General features: G+C 42.0%; 1 protein-coding gene across 6 annotated transcripts in view; it reads right to left on the reverse strand.

The window, feature by feature from the left end:
- CRACD (capping protein inhibiting regulator of actin dynamics) overlaps positions 1-16,753 on the reverse strand; it is a 122,632-nt gene that overhangs the window by 42,753 nt on the left and 63,126 nt on the right. For 4 of the 6 annotated variants that reach the window (XM_035326268.1, XM_035326273.1, XM_035326269.1 and 1 more), the window contains exon 3: positions 13,834-13,905. The exons of 1 other annotated variant lie outside the window; for it this stretch is intronic. In XM_035326268.1, the coding sequence (XP_035182159.1) occupies positions 13,834-13,858 (25 nt within the window). In that variant the 5' untranslated portion in view covers positions 13,859-13,905. Of the gene's footprint in view, positions 1-13,132; positions 13,188-13,833; positions 13,906-16,753 lie in introns of those variants that run through there. One more of the 6 variants, XM_035326271.1, reaches the window with a different exon arrangement.

Genomic DNA, 16,753 nt, shown 5'->3' on the forward strand with positions numbered 1-16,753 from the left:
CTACAGGGTAAAATCCATCCTGTAACAGGAAAACAATTACAAAAAGAAAGGAACCAAAACATTGGCAGTGCAGCAGCAAACACCCTGTGCGAAATCCTTCCAAGTCTCTGATGCTCGAGCTCAACCATGACTCATCCCTCTCGCCTGTCTATGCTTCAGAAAGGAAAAAATGGAACAGATAAGGCTGAAGGTTGGGGTACCCAGTGCTGTCAGCTTGTGCCAAGGGCAATTGCTGACAGAGCCAGGAAGGCTCATGCGGGCCATTTCCTCCTCTCCTTAATCCCTCAAACACAATTCCTACAAATCCAGCCCCAGGAGAACACAGGAGACCAGCAATTAAGCCTGTTTCTTCCTGTTATACAGGGCTCTCTCGTTCAAATCACTGTAAGCAGTTAGCAGCAGATCAGTTTGGAATCACAGCAAAACACGAGGTGTGAAGGCGACAGATAAACAGAGTTGGATACGCTAGCTGAATAACACAGCGCATATGGTCCGTGCTCCCTTCCCTACTTATTCGAGAAGAGTAGCAGAGCAAATTAGAATAATCTGTACCCTGTCACATAATTTGTCAGCTGCACAAAGACACGCACGGCCCAACACAGAGACAGGTAAAGTGGAGAGCAGCAGCATCACAAAGGCAGCCAGTGATCCCTCCACTCCTGGTGACAGACGGGAGACCAAGAGGAAGAGTTACTCCCCTCGGACCATCTCTTTCACTCCAAGGCTCTCTCCTGTAAAGATTAAGGCAGGTGTAATGGATTTTATTGCCTGTAAATCAGGCACAGCCTTTGGACTTCAGCTGGCGAAGCGTTAACAACTGCACCAGCCAGCAAATCCCTGTCAGATAGCTTGTAGTTCAACTACTCAAATGTCACCCAAATCCATTGTCATTCCTCTGCTGCAATGCCTTTCAAAAACTGCACAGAGCCCTCAGCACAAGCACTGGTGGGCCAAAATTTAACTGCAGCTATCAGAGGGGGAAGAGATTTAAAAGAGTGGAAAGAGAGGAAGCAATGTACCCCAAAGAGCAGGCACACTACAGGCAGCACTACTGACATGTGGATAGCACAGAGGAGATGCCAATACCACAGAAAGAATTTGAAAAATAATTTTCAAGTGAAATGAGACTCACACAATCACAGAAAGAGACCTAATAAGTAATGAGGTGCTGGTTCCTTCCAGGGCCACCCAGAGTGGAGAGATAGAGAAAACTTACAGGGAAGAGGCCTCTCCAAGAGGAACGGACCCAGCAAGGACATCAGCTGATGGGCAGAACCACGGTGGTTCAGGGGAAAAATAAAAGCAGGATTTGTAGAGTCTTTTTAAAATGGAAGTTATCATGGCTAAGATTTTTCAAGCCTGAGTCTTGCAGGTGGGTTTGTGGAGGTTTGTTCATATGTGAAATGCAGCACCTGCCTGTAAGACCTGTCTGTAACGAGGCACTGCACAGGGGCTGTGCCCAGAATAGCAGTGTTCCTTGTCAGGAGGTACAATGACCAGAAAATGTGCTGTAATAGAATAGAGTAATGAAGATATGAATTATTAAATTCAGAGAATAGAGATCCACACACATGTAACATTATGAACCACAAGGCAGGGAGAGGGCATGAGTGATACAAGCTGCAGGCACAGTGAAGCAGATGAGGAGAAAAAGAACCAAAATACCATGGTAAGAGGGAAAGTTGACATACATCTCTAACCACATCTCTACAGTGAAAAAAAGAAAGTCTGTGATGACTGTTTTTTGCTGATGCTCTTGGCTTTAGACCCAGGAGCAGTGTTCCCCAGAGAGGAGTTTTCACTCCTCCAGGAGTGGGAACCAAACCGTTTGGAAACGAGGACGGAGGAAGGCAGGCTCTGCTCTGCTTGTTCATATTCCCAAGTTTTAAGATGAGCTCCTCTACCTATTGGGGTTCATCAAATTTCAGTGGGAAAGCTGTTTCCTGAATGGTTTTTACCCCCCATGATCTTCCCTCAGCCCATTGCCCTCTCTTCCATCTGTAACAAAATCCACCCAACCAAACAAAAACCAGCTAGGGGTGACAGATGGACACAGCCCAGGCACACAAAGCAGATGCTTACACCAAAGAGCCTGAGGAAACATTTAAGCTAACACAGAGGGAATAAAGATGGGCATGAAAAAGGCTGGCATTCAGGCTCAGTGACATGGCTTCCCAGCAAGGAGGTCAAGTCCCAGCTGTGAGACATTTAGCGTTAGAGCGTAAGCAGACAGTAAGCTTAGACAGTGTCCCATGGTGACAGAGATGAGACGACATAACCAGAGATGAAATCAATACTTGAGAAATGTTAAATGACAACAAGATCGGGAGGGATCAAAGGCAACAAATTGGTGCAGACGCAATAGTCTCAGAAAACACCTAGGCAAAGCTAAGGAAAAATAGCCTGCCAATACTTGTCTGTATTTCCAAGAGTATCAGGTGATCTTATAAGAGATACTATTTCTTGCAAACCTTGCCTCACAGAGAGGATGAGGTATTCTTGGATTACCTGATATAAACTAGTAATACTACCTAAAGGATCCATAACACAACAAGAACCAATCTTGCTTTCCAGAAACATGTCTTCCCTTGCTACCTGGAGAAGCTAGAACATTTCCATAAACAGACCGTTTTGTGATTTCCTTCCTCCCAGAGACTGTACCTGCCAAAGAAAAGGCATGCAGCTGAAACAGATGTTAGGAAACGTGAATCAGCATAATAGATTCTAGTAAAGTTCAAACAAGCACCATAAAATATACTTTAGCACCCAGAGCAAAGAAAGCTACTTGAACACTTCTCTTTACGTAACAAGGAAATAACAGGGAAAGTAAAACCTTATCTTACTCTCTTCAAGGTAAAAGGACTCAACCTCTGCTGCATGAGGACTACCACAGTTACTGTTACTGGCAAGGAAGAGAGATTAACGCAGGAGAAGAGTGAAGAGCAGTGCTCATGTGTTTAGATGACAGTAAACAGAAGAACTAAAGCCAAGTAGATACTGTTCCTTTCCACTTCTTCACTACTTTACTGTAGCAGGTGTCTTACCTCCCACCATTTGTAAGCTCCTGTTTTCCTCCTTTCCCCCAGGGGTAAATTAAAGCCTTTCCAGCCAGCCGTGTTATTTGTGTGCCTGCTGTTTTTACTGAGAACCACAGTGAGCACTCCTGGAAGTCACAAAGCCTCACGTTCCTCATCCCTCCTTTCATTTCACCACCAACATCCTGCCCCCTGACCCAGCACACCAGCAGCCTCATGCAGCACCTCCGGTCCCAGAAGGGGGAGGATGCTCTCTCCTGACCAAGGCAGCAAGGAAAAGCCCAGCCAAGCCTGGAGCAGGCAGGCCACTTTGGGAATGTGTGGGATAGGCTGGGGACCGTGGCAGGGAAGAAGTGCGAGGAACTTGGTACAGATTTCCGTAGTAGCCAGGGGGTTTCCTTCTTTTCCCATCTAGGGGAGATGCCCCTGATACAGGTTACAACAGTGAGCAGCAGTCAAGGGATTTAAGGCCACGTGGGATATATACCCTGAGCACAGTGACAGCAACTAGTGGTGTTTGTACATGTCAGGACATTGACAAAAGGGTTAAGAAAATGCAAGAGATGTTATCAAGGCACAGGGCTGCACATGGGAGCATACGGGGTAAGACAAAGCCTGCTTATAATAGCTCTGCATTCTGCGATGCATGTGAGATGCTTAGAAAGGAAGAAACTGCAATAGCTTCTGATTCACCACTTCAGCACCCATCCAATATGTAAGAGGAGGGAGAAAAATTCATTTTACCAGAACAAGACTTATCCACAGAAGACCCTTTTGGTATTCTGGGTTTTATCTGAGGTTTCTTGACATGCATTAAACACTTGATGTCAGCATGGTAGAGATACTGGCTAATTGTTTCCTTCTCAGTGAAAAAAATATTCTGCAGAACTTGGGCCTGAGGCCCCGCTGCAGAGCAGTGCAAAGTCCAAGGAGCACAACCCTGGGAGGCCAGACACCTCCCTGCTGCCTCTCCCCAGCTTTTGGCAGTCATTTATACCCAAATCACTATTAATAAAGATCATTCTCACTGAGGATTATGTTATGTGAAATCTTTTTCTCTGTCCCTCCAGCCCCTAGAACAAGTCCTCTACTGCACCAGTAAAAACTTCTGTATCGTGCCGATTGCAATTTTTTCCCGCTGGTGAGAGAAGGAACATTTCTTCCTCACAGAAACTACCAGCTTGTGATATAAAATGCTGCTGGCATTTGTTGTAAGACAAAGCTGAGAGGTCTCCTGAGCACAAAGGAGAACCAGAACACTGTGCCCGAACTGGGCGGACTGAGGACTGGGCCAGCAGAGAGGAGAGACAATATTGAAGTATCATGCACAAACTCACTCATTTTGTGCATTTTGCTGAGATATCCTGCTAGTAACTTGGCACTGATCAGCTGATCAGGGAGGGAAAGACAAACCTGGCCACACCAGCAGGTCACAGCACAAATGTAAGCCTCCACTGTGGTGCAACTACAAAAAAAAATGATATGTCAGCTGATGGGAAGGGCTCCTGGAACAGGTAGGTGTGTCTCTCTGAGCAAAGGGGGGAGCCTTAGGGGTAGAAACAGCTCAGGTAATAAATCAAGGCTGAAAGCAAGCAGGTACTTCCAATGTATTTTAGACTGGGATTTGATTTTTTCTCCCTTTTATATGGGTTTAACTGAAAGAACAAATTAATACATTGCTGAGGCATTTTGACATGGCATGAGTGTTCTTTCCTGAATGCCACACATACGGGGTCTTATTGGATAGAAGTTTCTCATCGCAGTGAAAAATTCAGACACATTATTTCTGCTTCTGTTGCCTAACAAGCTGAAAACACTAAAGATGTATACTGTGACACAGAGCAGCTGAAAACACTAAAACTAGCAATTTATGGAGTGCCTTCAAAGTGGTGTCACCACTCAGAGCAACAGGAACTCATTAACAAAGAAAACCAACAGACAAAATTGTTTCACTGTGATAGGCAAGCAAAGAAAAAGCTTGATTTAAAAAAAAAAAAATTGCAGTTTCAGTTTAAAGCACTTTTACAATGATAGATTTATAAAAGAATTGTACCCTTGCAATCCAGATGAGGTGAAAAATATTTTAAATAGGCCAGATGAAATTAAGAGTCTTTTTTTTTTTTTTTTTTTTTTTATTAAATTGCTTTGTCCCTAGTCATAGGAATAGTTTTTTGTTTGTTTCTTTGAGTTAGAGCAGCTTCATGGACAGCAAGGAAGAAATACAGTGTATGTTCTATGAAAAAGAATTACTTTTTTTTTTTAAAAAAAAAGAAGTTCAGATATAGTTCTACAAGTAACTATAGCCTGACAAAAAGAGGGAAAAAAAACCAAACAAACGAACAAAAAAAAACACCAATTACTTTATGCCTCTGTTGTTTTTCGGATTTCCAAGAGTTATAAAGTGAAATGGAAAAGCCAAGAACAAAAGGAGTCCTATTCCAAGCAAATTACCAACCACAGCAGTGCGTTATTTTAGTAGTCTCCTCATTAAATTTAGAAAGGTAAATCTGAACAGGAGGCAGCAAATCCATTTGCCCTCCCCAGGCTTAAGGAGTTGAAACCTCAGAACCATCTCTAAATTTTGCAGTGAGTCTTAAAAACCCACCTACCAAAAAAACAACTCACATCTGAGTGGCATGGAAGCCAAGTCCAACCTGAACTCAGCCTGAATGTGTCTAAAGGAACTAAAACACTTGTGACCATCTCTGACCTTACAGAATTAAAATGCTGTTGTGGTTTACAACTGCATAGCTGTGTAAAGAAAATGAAAAAATCTCTTATTTTCTTAAGAGAAGAACTGTATGAACCATGGCATTCAGGAATCCTCCTGCCAATCTTGGTTTAAAAAAAAAAAAAAAGAAAAAAAGAAAAAAAGAGTGAAGATGGAAGTGGATGCTTCCATGGTGAAAACAACACTGAAGAGAACTAGGGAGCTTGGAAGGTTTTGGTTTTGTCTTTTTGCTCAAGAAAATCCAACCTCAGCCACCTTATTCTGCTGGGCAAGGTGGCCAGAATGAATTGTGGTGCTCCTTCCCCAGACTGGCAAATCATCAGATCATCATCGGAAATACCATTAGCCACATGCACGGAGGATGCAGGACCCGCTCTGTGCTCCTTTCCTCAAGATGCAGTGCTCTTGCAAGGAGCTGTCTCTTCTGGTGGGGCCCTGCAGAGCCAGACCAGGGGCACCTTTCCCTTCTCATGGTGAGCTCCTCCGCTGCATTTCTGCTGCACGCTCGCTTCTCAAGGCTCACTTATTTCTTCTAATAAACACACCATCTTTGCTAAACTTAAACTAGCTGTGGCCAGATTAAGACTCCAGACAGGTGGCCTGATTCTGCAGATTAGCCTGTTTTTCCCACTCTGAGCAGCTTTCACTACATACATTGAACACAAGCCCAGATTGTCCCCTCCTCAGTAAATAACAGGTAGTTGTTAGCCTCCAACAAGACATCTTCTGCTCTGTTCAGGGACAAGATCCACCTCCATGGCACACAAGCAAGACCCTCAGATCCTCAGACCACCTAAATATTCCAGACCTGGGCAGACCCCACTGCAAGTCAGAGATACTTTTCCCCTCCTCACGCACAGCTTACACCTCCTGCTCCTCTGCACCTTCAGCAGCACAGAGTACACCTGTTCCCCCCCCCCCCACTGACACAATGTTATTCTAGCCTGCAGTGGATGTCCCTGCTGAGAGCTGAAGTTAGATGGTCATTTCAGCTTTTTTCTGAAATTGCCCATTTTTGCAGACCACTGTCTGCTTAAGGATGAAATTGGTATCGTGGTACTGACTTGAATGGTATGAAGAGAAAAGCTCCAGCTGACCCTGCAGCTACCCAACACCAGTTTGAGTAACATGGTTTTGAGCAACTAGACCTTGAAGATGAAATAAAAAGTGAATCATTAGTATTAAACCCTAATTATACTGGTATTGTATTTCAAACACCAAAGTATTTTGCAATCCTTCACTAATTGCTCCTTATTCATCACCTGTCCCTCTGTGGTAAGCAGGTAACAGGCTGCTGCTACCTTTAAAGAAAAAATTCAGACAACTTTTTTTCACAGAGCAGAGACCTCACAGGGAGCTCTGGGCTGCTTTTGACACCTGAACCATCGGTCTGGGCTGCCTCCACCCTGTACCAAGCACTGACACGAGATGCATGTAAGACATTCGTGTGGTGGTGTCTACAGGTCTTGGGGATGAAGTTTTGGCAACTGCTTCTTTAGAAAAGGAGCTTGAAATTGACTCATTTCCTCTTCTTGTCATCAACGCAATAAAATATACAGAATAAAAAAATATTTTCCTGTTGTTATTTATTAAAGAAGAAAGAAGAGGTCAGAGCACAAACCTAAAGCAGTACCTGGCTGGTATGTTTTCAGTGGGGCCCTTGAAGTTTGGAGGCAGCTGAAGGATTAAAGTGATTATGGTCTGCATTTATCTTCCAGAATTAAAATAGAGAAACAGGACATCACTTGAAACACTTACAGACTGGTAACCTCAGAAGCAACCTATGAAATTTTACAGCTTAGACTTCCTTACAAATACCTAAGAAATACAAAACCTCTTGGCTATTTTTCTCTGCATCTTTGCAAACCTACCATCACCAACTTCATAAAATACTCAGATAGATGTACTTTGTCATCACATTTATTTGGCCAATGCCAAGTACATTTATTAAAAACCACTTAGAAGTAGAAGCAGTGTGTATTAAATGTCAGCCCAATAAGATATCAGTACGTATACTACAAAATGAAATATCAGTAAAGGGTTCTTTGTAAGATCTGTACCATCAAACCTGAAAAAATAAACAAAGAGCTACTACTGTGATGCTCAGTGAAATCTCCCATTCCCCTATCTATTCTGTTTTATGATAGAAGAAAATTAATTCCTTATGAGGCATAAAATTTGAAGAGAAGAGGAGCAGCCAATAGAGATACTTGAGCATTTATAAATCTAAACATTTTAAAAACATCTAAAATACTTCATTTCATAACAAGGCAGTTGAGCAGTTCTTTCTCCCTGAACTAGGGCAACTAGACATTTCTTTTTAAAATATCTCCTTGGGTTTTCTTTCCTTTAGGCAGTAGAAACAAAGGAGAAAACCATTTCATGCTGGTTCGGTTCCAGGCCAGGATTTGCCACTGTGACCACCCGTGCTCATCACACGCTGCCTCCCAGCACTGAGATTACAAACCATTGTCACCACCGACCTGGTGAAATACATAAAATTTAGCCACACAAGTTGGGCACAATTAAATTTCACTGGCAAAGGAGATGGTGTTTTTTTCTGCAAAACCACCTGGCTGCATTGAAATTTATGTCATTTACTCTGTCCCAGAATGAAACAGAACAGAAGAGACTCAGGTGGCCAGGTAGGGAACGAGACCTCCTGTGCTGGTAAGGATAATTACATGTAATTACAGCCAAGGGAAATGAATGCGTTGTAGATCCAGGGATACGACATCAGGATGGACCCTAGATTGAAAAATATTCCAAAAGGCAATTTATGAGCCCTGGAAGGACGCTGGGATGCCGGCGTGCCTGCCATACTCTGAGCAGGCGCAGCAGCCAGCCAAGCCACCTGCTCCATCTACTGTTACAGCATCTTTCCAGAAAATAGCACTACACGGGGCGCCTCCTGGCAGACCAGGCATCCTCCAGCTGTTTGAATGTAGCAACAAGAGCAGGAAACTGAAATTGTGCTCCGGGACCAGGCACTGATTAACTGCAGGGCCTGCCTGTCAAGCCCAGGGGGAAGCAGGAGAGCACTGCAGCAGCCCCCAACAAACAGTCGCTTCCCAGGTGCTACCCCAGCCAGTGGCTCTCTGCAGGCAGCTTGGTGCAGGAACTGCTCCCCTCTCTGTCCAGCTAAGGACAGGTAAGGAAAGCTCAGAATCAGATTCGAAGGAAACCCATGCTGAACAAACCACGCATAGCTCCCTCCGCTAATTGTTCTGCTGGCACCATAGGCTGCCTGCCACCCTGCACAGAACACTTTCACCTGATACCTCTGCTCCACTTACACAACTCAAGGCTAAGAGCAATTGCCATAAAAGAAATGCCGGAGAGCAAATGCAGGAAAAGGGTGGGGTCAGAGGAGAGACGTGTGTACTCATCTACTTATATCATTTTTGCTCGCTTCACATCTATTCTTAACTTAGTAAACACCTGCAGTCCATGTACCTGAAACAGTATTTTTCCACCTCTGTAAAGCATTACCCAGCAGCACATTGATTTTGCAAGAATTGTAACAGCACAAAAATAATAAGCCCAAATAAAAGCTTATAAAAATAATCAGCTTCTTTTTTATGACCAACTGGCATCAAGCTAGCATCACTACACACCTCTCTCCCTAATGCATTTTGAAGCTGCAAAGCATCTCAAAGGAAATCAGGTCACACCTCTTGAAATCTTTACCATAGGACCATGTCTGACTGATCTGTCAGCTGCGAGTATGGAGCCAACAGTGGCTGTTGCTTTGCATCGTGGCACACGCAAGGGGAAAATTAACATTTACAGCAAGAAGTCCTAACTAAAGAGAACAATCATTGCAGTGCTGTGTGTTGGCTCGCTGTCAGACCCCCATACCAGATTTTCCACTGCATGTTCAGAAACGTCCTGATGCCCTATGTGACTGCAAATCTTGATACTTCCTTAAACAGCAGAGCTAAGGGCCAGAAGCCATACGCACGGTAACACCCGCCATGGACAGTCAGGGGAAAAAAAAACAAGTTAGATATGTGAAATGACAGCACTGTCAGTCATACAGGGTAACTTTTCACAATGTCCATGTTAAGCTCATGCTTCTCTCACCTCTTTGACCCCTCTTCTTCAATTTTTACAAGTAAGTTTTTTGTGTTATATGGAAGGAAAATGACACTCACCAGCTGTGAGGCAGGACCATACTGCAATGCCAACGCAGAACACAACATTTTCTCCAGCATTTTTCTTCAGAAGGTATGCCTCAACCTCAAGGGAAAGCGTTTATCCCTGTTTTATTTAAACAAAGCATTCAGAGTGAAGTGGAAATGGCAGAAGCTGGAATGGGTTATCTACGTGTAGCTTTTCCTCTTTGAGGTCTCTTGGTGGTGGGTACACGTATACAACCACTACCTATCTGCAAGCCTTGCTGGCTGGCGAAGGTTTCAGCCTGGCAGCACATTCCTACATGGGCATCACACACTTTGCAGATCACCACAAAAGAGGCCAAAAGCCTGTCAACCAAAGCACTGGAAATTTAGCCAGGATCAAGTAATAGGGCGGAAAGGATGGCTGTGAAAACACTTGCTGGACCTCATATCTCAGAAGGACAACAAGAGGTAGGCAACCCATGTTACTTTCTTGGAACACAGAATTTTTGTTCAGTTATGAGTGATTCCAACTGCTCTACTACTAAAACTGCCTGAGAAAGTCCTCATAAACCACAAATGAAGCAAACTCTCTCTCTTTGCAACCTTGGTGGAAACGCAGCACTTACTCACAGCATGGTAGGAATCCCAGGCAGCAGCTCCAGAGACACCAGTCCTGGGTAATTCACGGAGAGGAGTCACTGCATTGCTTGTCTCCTAGCAGAATGGGCCCAAATGGAAGAGAGTTTTGTTTTGTTTTTTAAATTAACCAAAAACATCATAGCTTTTTTTCCAAAATCAACCATGGTTAAAAACAAGGCGGCTTTAAGCCTCTCAAGGGGCTGAAGGACAACTAAAGAACTTACAAAGCAGCCTCAGAGGACTCCATTTTCTTCTGCTGATACAGGCTTTGTGCCAGAGCTAGTATGTTTTGAGGACATGACCTTGCTGTGGATAGCTGTGCTTCTCTGCTCTGCCCTGCCCTCCTGGATCATGCTATCAGACTGGTAAGGTTTGTCTGTACCTGTTTTCCAGGATAACCCAAGCACCCTCCACAGAGCCATCCTCTTATTATCCTCCAGCACCTGAGTAGTCAGCTGGGTCAAATGTAGCCACAGAGCACCTGGTCATCCTTGCTTTAGGCTATGTTATGAAATGGGACAAGCACTCTGATTTTTAGGCTAGAGAGAACATGTCATTTAGAGGAACAACATTCCAGAATAAGAATTAAATACAGTCTGCTATGGAAGAAGAAAAACATGAAGATTGCATCTTTGGAGTAAGGAAACAAGGTTGTGATCTCACTGTTTAATAAGAAAGGAATAAAGTAGAGAACAGAAGTCTCCTGAGTGCACTGGGCAGAGATCTCTAATTAGTTCACAAAGTATTTTACTGAAAGTATATTTTTATCTGTGTATCAAAGCAAAAGGTGCTGATTAATTGCAGCTCATTAAGTGTAAATTGTTTTGTAAGTAGGAAAAATTAATACAGCCGTGCCGAGGTTGATTCAGACAACAGTCCCACCTAGCTGACTGTCGCATTTCTGATAGCATTAAGCCTGCTCATACTACAGAGGAGTCATTTCAAGTCCAGTCCTGAGCCATGAGGACAGGCAGCCAGACCATGCATTCCGACTTGTCTGAAAGAGCACTAGGAAGAAATCTTATCAAACAAGCATAATGAATGCCTCTGCTACAAATGACAGTGTTAGCCACTTAGTGGCTGTCTCCACCCATGAGGTATTAAAACTTCATGTTCTATGTATAAAAACCATTGCTATGCTACCTGCATTACTTGTGGATGTATACACCATGTTCATTTTTTAGAATTCATTTAACACTTATGCATATTTCTTATGTAAAGTGTATGCTTCTAAGGGGATCAGAAACAAATATCCCAAGTAAGACATTACCAACAGGATTTTAATAGCACATATTCAATTTTCTCTTTACCCATTTAGGAGATAAAGCTTGCTTGGCATGACAAAGTTCTGAAACAACTGCACTCACTAGCATAGAAAAGGGACTGAAAATGGAAGCAAAATAAAGCCCTAGCACTGCAGCACTTTTTGAGAACAAGACCAGCAGTGCACAATTGTTACCACTCACCTCAGCTAGAAAAGACTGGCAAACTGCAGATTTTCTCTACCTTTCTACATTTAATCCCATCCATGAAACTCAGGTACCCACAGAGAAACTGAATATGTTGACATTGAATCAGACTTGTCCCCCACAGCTGGCTGCCAGAGATTTTTCAGTCCTTACAGCGGTACCATCCCATGACTAACCCCAACATCTCACAGTATGTAAAGACAATGATGTACCATTTATTTGGTGGTAATACTGTAGGAAATGTTTTTCAGCAAAAGCAGGCACTAGGTTCTGGGAAAGTCTGGGTTAGGAATTTGCAACTTAGTTATTACATATTAATAGCAGCTAATACAAGAAGCCACAGGAGAGAAACTGTTTCCTTCCCCCAATGCCACTGGTGAAGCTGTCTACAAAAAAAAAAAAAAAAAAAAAAAAAAAAACAAAAAAAAAAACTAAAGAAGTCTGAAAACTTCACCCAAGTAAATTCTTTTCTTTGTACTGAATGGACACGCTGTACTCCCACTCCTTCACAAAGGAGGTTAAGAGTTTCTTTATATTTCAAGCCTACTCTGTTTTTCTCAACAAAATACAAATGAAAAGGCCCATGTGAATTATTAACAGACAACAAGAGAGAGCTAGCCAGGTATTTCAAACACTTCTGTCTCTTCTTCCTACATGAATTCCTCAATTGTGCATGCAAAATGTGTCTTCTTGCTTCTTCCATCCTTTAAATCCATAGTTAGAGCTGATTAAATAGCTTGTTGAGGATTTAAGACTTCTTCACATTCCTTCCTCCCTCTTTTCTTTCCCTGGCAGAACATTTGACCTTTTCCCCTCTTGACACCATTTCAGTAACACAAGCTCATGTGGAGCATCGTACAACCCAGTGGAAACAGCGAGATGATTTAATTCTGAATAGAAATAGACATATCATCACAAAACCCGATAACAGACTAAAGCTTTTGTCACGGGAAGATGTTAAGCACTGGCTCAAGTTGAAAGCAAATCCCGTTCATTATAAACATTTTGGACAACCCCTTTGCCCCCACCCCCAAGAGACCCCCCCAATGTAACCAACACAGAGGTGAACAGAAGGACGCCACATTGATCCAGCACCACTGCTTCAGAGCATGCTTGCTATTTACACATACATACAAATTTAATACTGCTTCAGTCCATTTACATCGTTTAACTCAAATTCTGAATTTGGCAATTAATCACTGCAAATCCAATGCGAGAAATAAAAATGAAATAATGCAAGTTAGTATCAGTGCAACTGGAAGATGATAATATTTGACAACTAATACAGAAAGAAACTATTGGAATTAGAACTACATTAGCAAGCTTTTAAAATAGCTAACTTTTTGACAACTGAACAAAAGAATCAAAATGAGCCTAAATGAACACATGCTTTTCTCTTTACTTCAAAATTTAAAACCGTCAATTCTAAACTTTCATAAATTAGGACCATCTCAAAAGGTAAGGTAAAGCACAGCATCTGACACAGCATAAAATGGGGGAGTCACATGTGTGATAGCTCCCAGTGGTGCCACAGGGAATTACCTGCAAAAATATCGACCAGAATAACCTCTTCGGTTTGGATTTGACCCCACTGCACACATATGCTGTTTATTATGACTTCCATAAAAATGGACAAAAGCAGCACATACAGCAGCAGCTCCTGCTTAAAAACAATAAGCACAGCACATTATCCCATCAGCCAGCTCCCCACTGAAAGTACTTCAAACTAAGCCACAAAAAATAAAATAATAATAATAAAAAAACATCTAACAGTGAGCTTTTGAATGACAGGACATCGTGTGCTCCATAAGCTACAGAACAAGTCAAGTACTTACAAGGTTTCTTAAACAAATTGATCATCCCTACAATTTCAGACGAAGTCAGAGAAACTCCAGACTTGATCTTCTCTGAGGAAGAAACAAAAGCCATGAAATCACCAGAGAGAAGGGTTTGGCTTTTTGTTGTTGTTGTTGTTCTGTTTGCTTTTAAGAGAACTCTGAAGGACAAATTTTAAGGTGAGAGGAAGCTTATAGGAACAGCCTTGTAAATCGAGTGCAGCACATATTTCAGCACTATTTTATTTAAGACTCTCCCTACTATAAAGCCCTTCTGAAACAGTGGAAGATGCTTTTTTCATGGAAGTTTTAACTAGCCAAAGTGAATTCACATTGATAGCTAGGACCTCCTGACTGATCTTTCGTGTAAAATTCACCTGCTATGTTAGTTTATATAACTGCTTTTTGCTCAATCTTCCCCAGCTACAAAGCCCAAAATAGCTTACCTTTTCCACAAGGGCAATAAGGTACGAGTGCTATGAGTAACGCCAGCAGTTTTTAAGAAGTCAGAAAAATCGTGGAATTACTCTGTCATCCATGTTGTTAGCTTTACAAGAATAGTTAAATGTCAAAAACTACCATGAAATCTGGAGGGTGCATTTTCCAAGAAAAAATGTGCTAGACGCTAGTATTTTCTGAAGCATCCTGTAACACCATAAAATGGAGGCAAGCGTTAAACAGTCCATATTATCGTCATAAAGAAAACAACAATGATGCAGATCCCTCTTGGAAAGCAAAAAAAACCATGAATATAAAACCTAAAAAAGACTTCATTACACAGTTCTCAATCAACCCAGTCTAAGCCAGAGTTTGCTACAGTACTTCTCTGTACTCTGGATAAAACTTTGCATGGCTCAAGTAGCTCCTTTCACAGAGGTGCAAGTCTTCCACAAATAGATCTTTACAACCAGAATTTAAGCAAAAATAAGTACCATAAAGCCAGGCTCTCAGATCTGTTATTTGTTATAAACACGGGTGGTCTAATTTTCAAATCTCCTGGGACCCAAGTAGCTTTTAGTGCAGTAAAATTCCTCGAATTCTACAGGAAACTCTTGTTTTAATGTTGTCTTTTCAATTCTTGCACGAGGTTTGTTTAAAATCATGACTTAGAAGTTTTACCCAAAGACCAGCAACAGTAAGTGGTTACGGTTACGCCTTGACATCCCAAAGGTATTTAGATCAAAGACTTTCTCGTAAAACTCAGGGTCTAGAGAAAGATTGTACTTTCTCATTGTGAAAACAAAGAAGTTTATGGTCACTTTCTGGTTTATATTGAGGTCCTTAGCACTTCGTCAGTAGCAGAGACTTTTGAGCTCAGTAAGATAAAGACTTTAACAGAGGATAATTTTAATTAAACTATTGTACATATTAGATTCAATAAGATCTGATTTCTTAAATCTCCCTGTGTAAAGTCAATTAAACACACATTATTAGTTTATTTGGAGAAGCATTTAAGAATCCCAAAATGCTTAGCATCCTCATTTTGCTAAGCAGTGGAAACACAGACACACAGATAATCTCTTTCCCAAAATACAGGCAGACAAGTGGGATTGACCTGAAAGAAGATAACATGAAAAATGTTGGAGTAATATCCTCTTGGTCCCTCTCTCCTCTCAGATTTCTCACATGGATTTTTTGGTAGATATACCAAGACTTGTGTGTAACCATGGCTTTAGTGACTTTTTTCTTCAGGGACACATTTTATTTCATTAATGAAATATTCTCAGGAGCCAAGAGAATGACTTTCACCCCATTTCATTTTTAATTAAAAAGAGCTGGAAAAGAAAGAAAAAGCTATTCTGGTCTAACAAAATGCATGGCTTTTTGACCCATCTAAAAATGGATTCTCCCTCCACCCCAGCATCTGTCAGAACAAGATTCTCTGAAGCAAATAAATCACTCCACCTAGCCCCCTCAATACTTCCTCCCAGAGCACTATGCTATACCTAGCATCCTGCCCAGCAGCCAGCAAGCCAGGATCAATTCAGACCATGGAAGATTACTGGAGCATGGAAGATTACAGGATGCTCAGGAGCATCAGAGAGGCTCCTTGGCTACCTGAGCAATCACTCTGTGCATCACACTGCAGTCACTCCCCTGGACACGTTCAGCAGCTGTTCAAGTCCTTTGCAGTTTTATCATTTCAAACACCATGACTGAGATCCAGTTGGAGACCAAGAGATGAACATTACAATATGGAAAGCCCAGGCATCAAGAGGTAGCTTTTATAATGACTTCTTAATCTGGCATCAAAGCTGGAGATGGATGAATGACCATGAAACAATCTCCTGGCCAAGGACAATTAGCACGGTGTTTAATCATCACGCAAGGCTGCCAAAGGACTTTTGTAACTGCAGCTGAGGAACAGCATCACTCAGACAACAAGCATGACGTGGTAGACAGTCCTTCTGTGATGAAGAGAAAGAAACCACTATCCCTGTAGCTTCCTAATATCATCATCTCAGTTGCATCCAAACTACCTGTCACCAGTGCCACAGCCTTTTTCTAACGAGGTGTTTAAGCAGGTATGAAAACTGAAATACAAGCTTTTCTTATGTATCAAAACATTAAATGCAAGAGGATTGAAAGGTGAAGTGACAAAATTAAACTCTGCATAGTCAAAGTTGAAGAAGAAGAATAAAACTTTTTTTTTTCCCATTGACTTACATGAAAGTAGGTTTTCATAGTTGAAGAATTTAATGCAATAGACATTTAAACGTCCTAGTTATTCCCCCAAACAATTCCAATTCATGTTAAATCCAACAAAAAGTTAGGTCCAATAAATGTTTTGTTTTTACATTTCCTTCTGTGGAGAATAATTACATAATTCACATCACTGAATTGGCAGCAACAACACTCACTGATGGCAAAGCAAAATTTTTGCCCCCCTCTCACCAACTTAGCTGTCTATATTGCATCT

The sequence above is a fragment of the Oxyura jamaicensis genome, chromosome 4, assembly GCF_011077185.1.
Source record: "Oxyura jamaicensis isolate SHBP4307 breed ruddy duck chromosome 4, BPBGC_Ojam_1.0, whole genome shotgun sequence".
Classification (NCBI taxonomy): domain Eukaryota; kingdom Metazoa; phylum Chordata; class Aves; order Anseriformes; family Anatidae; genus Oxyura; species Oxyura jamaicensis.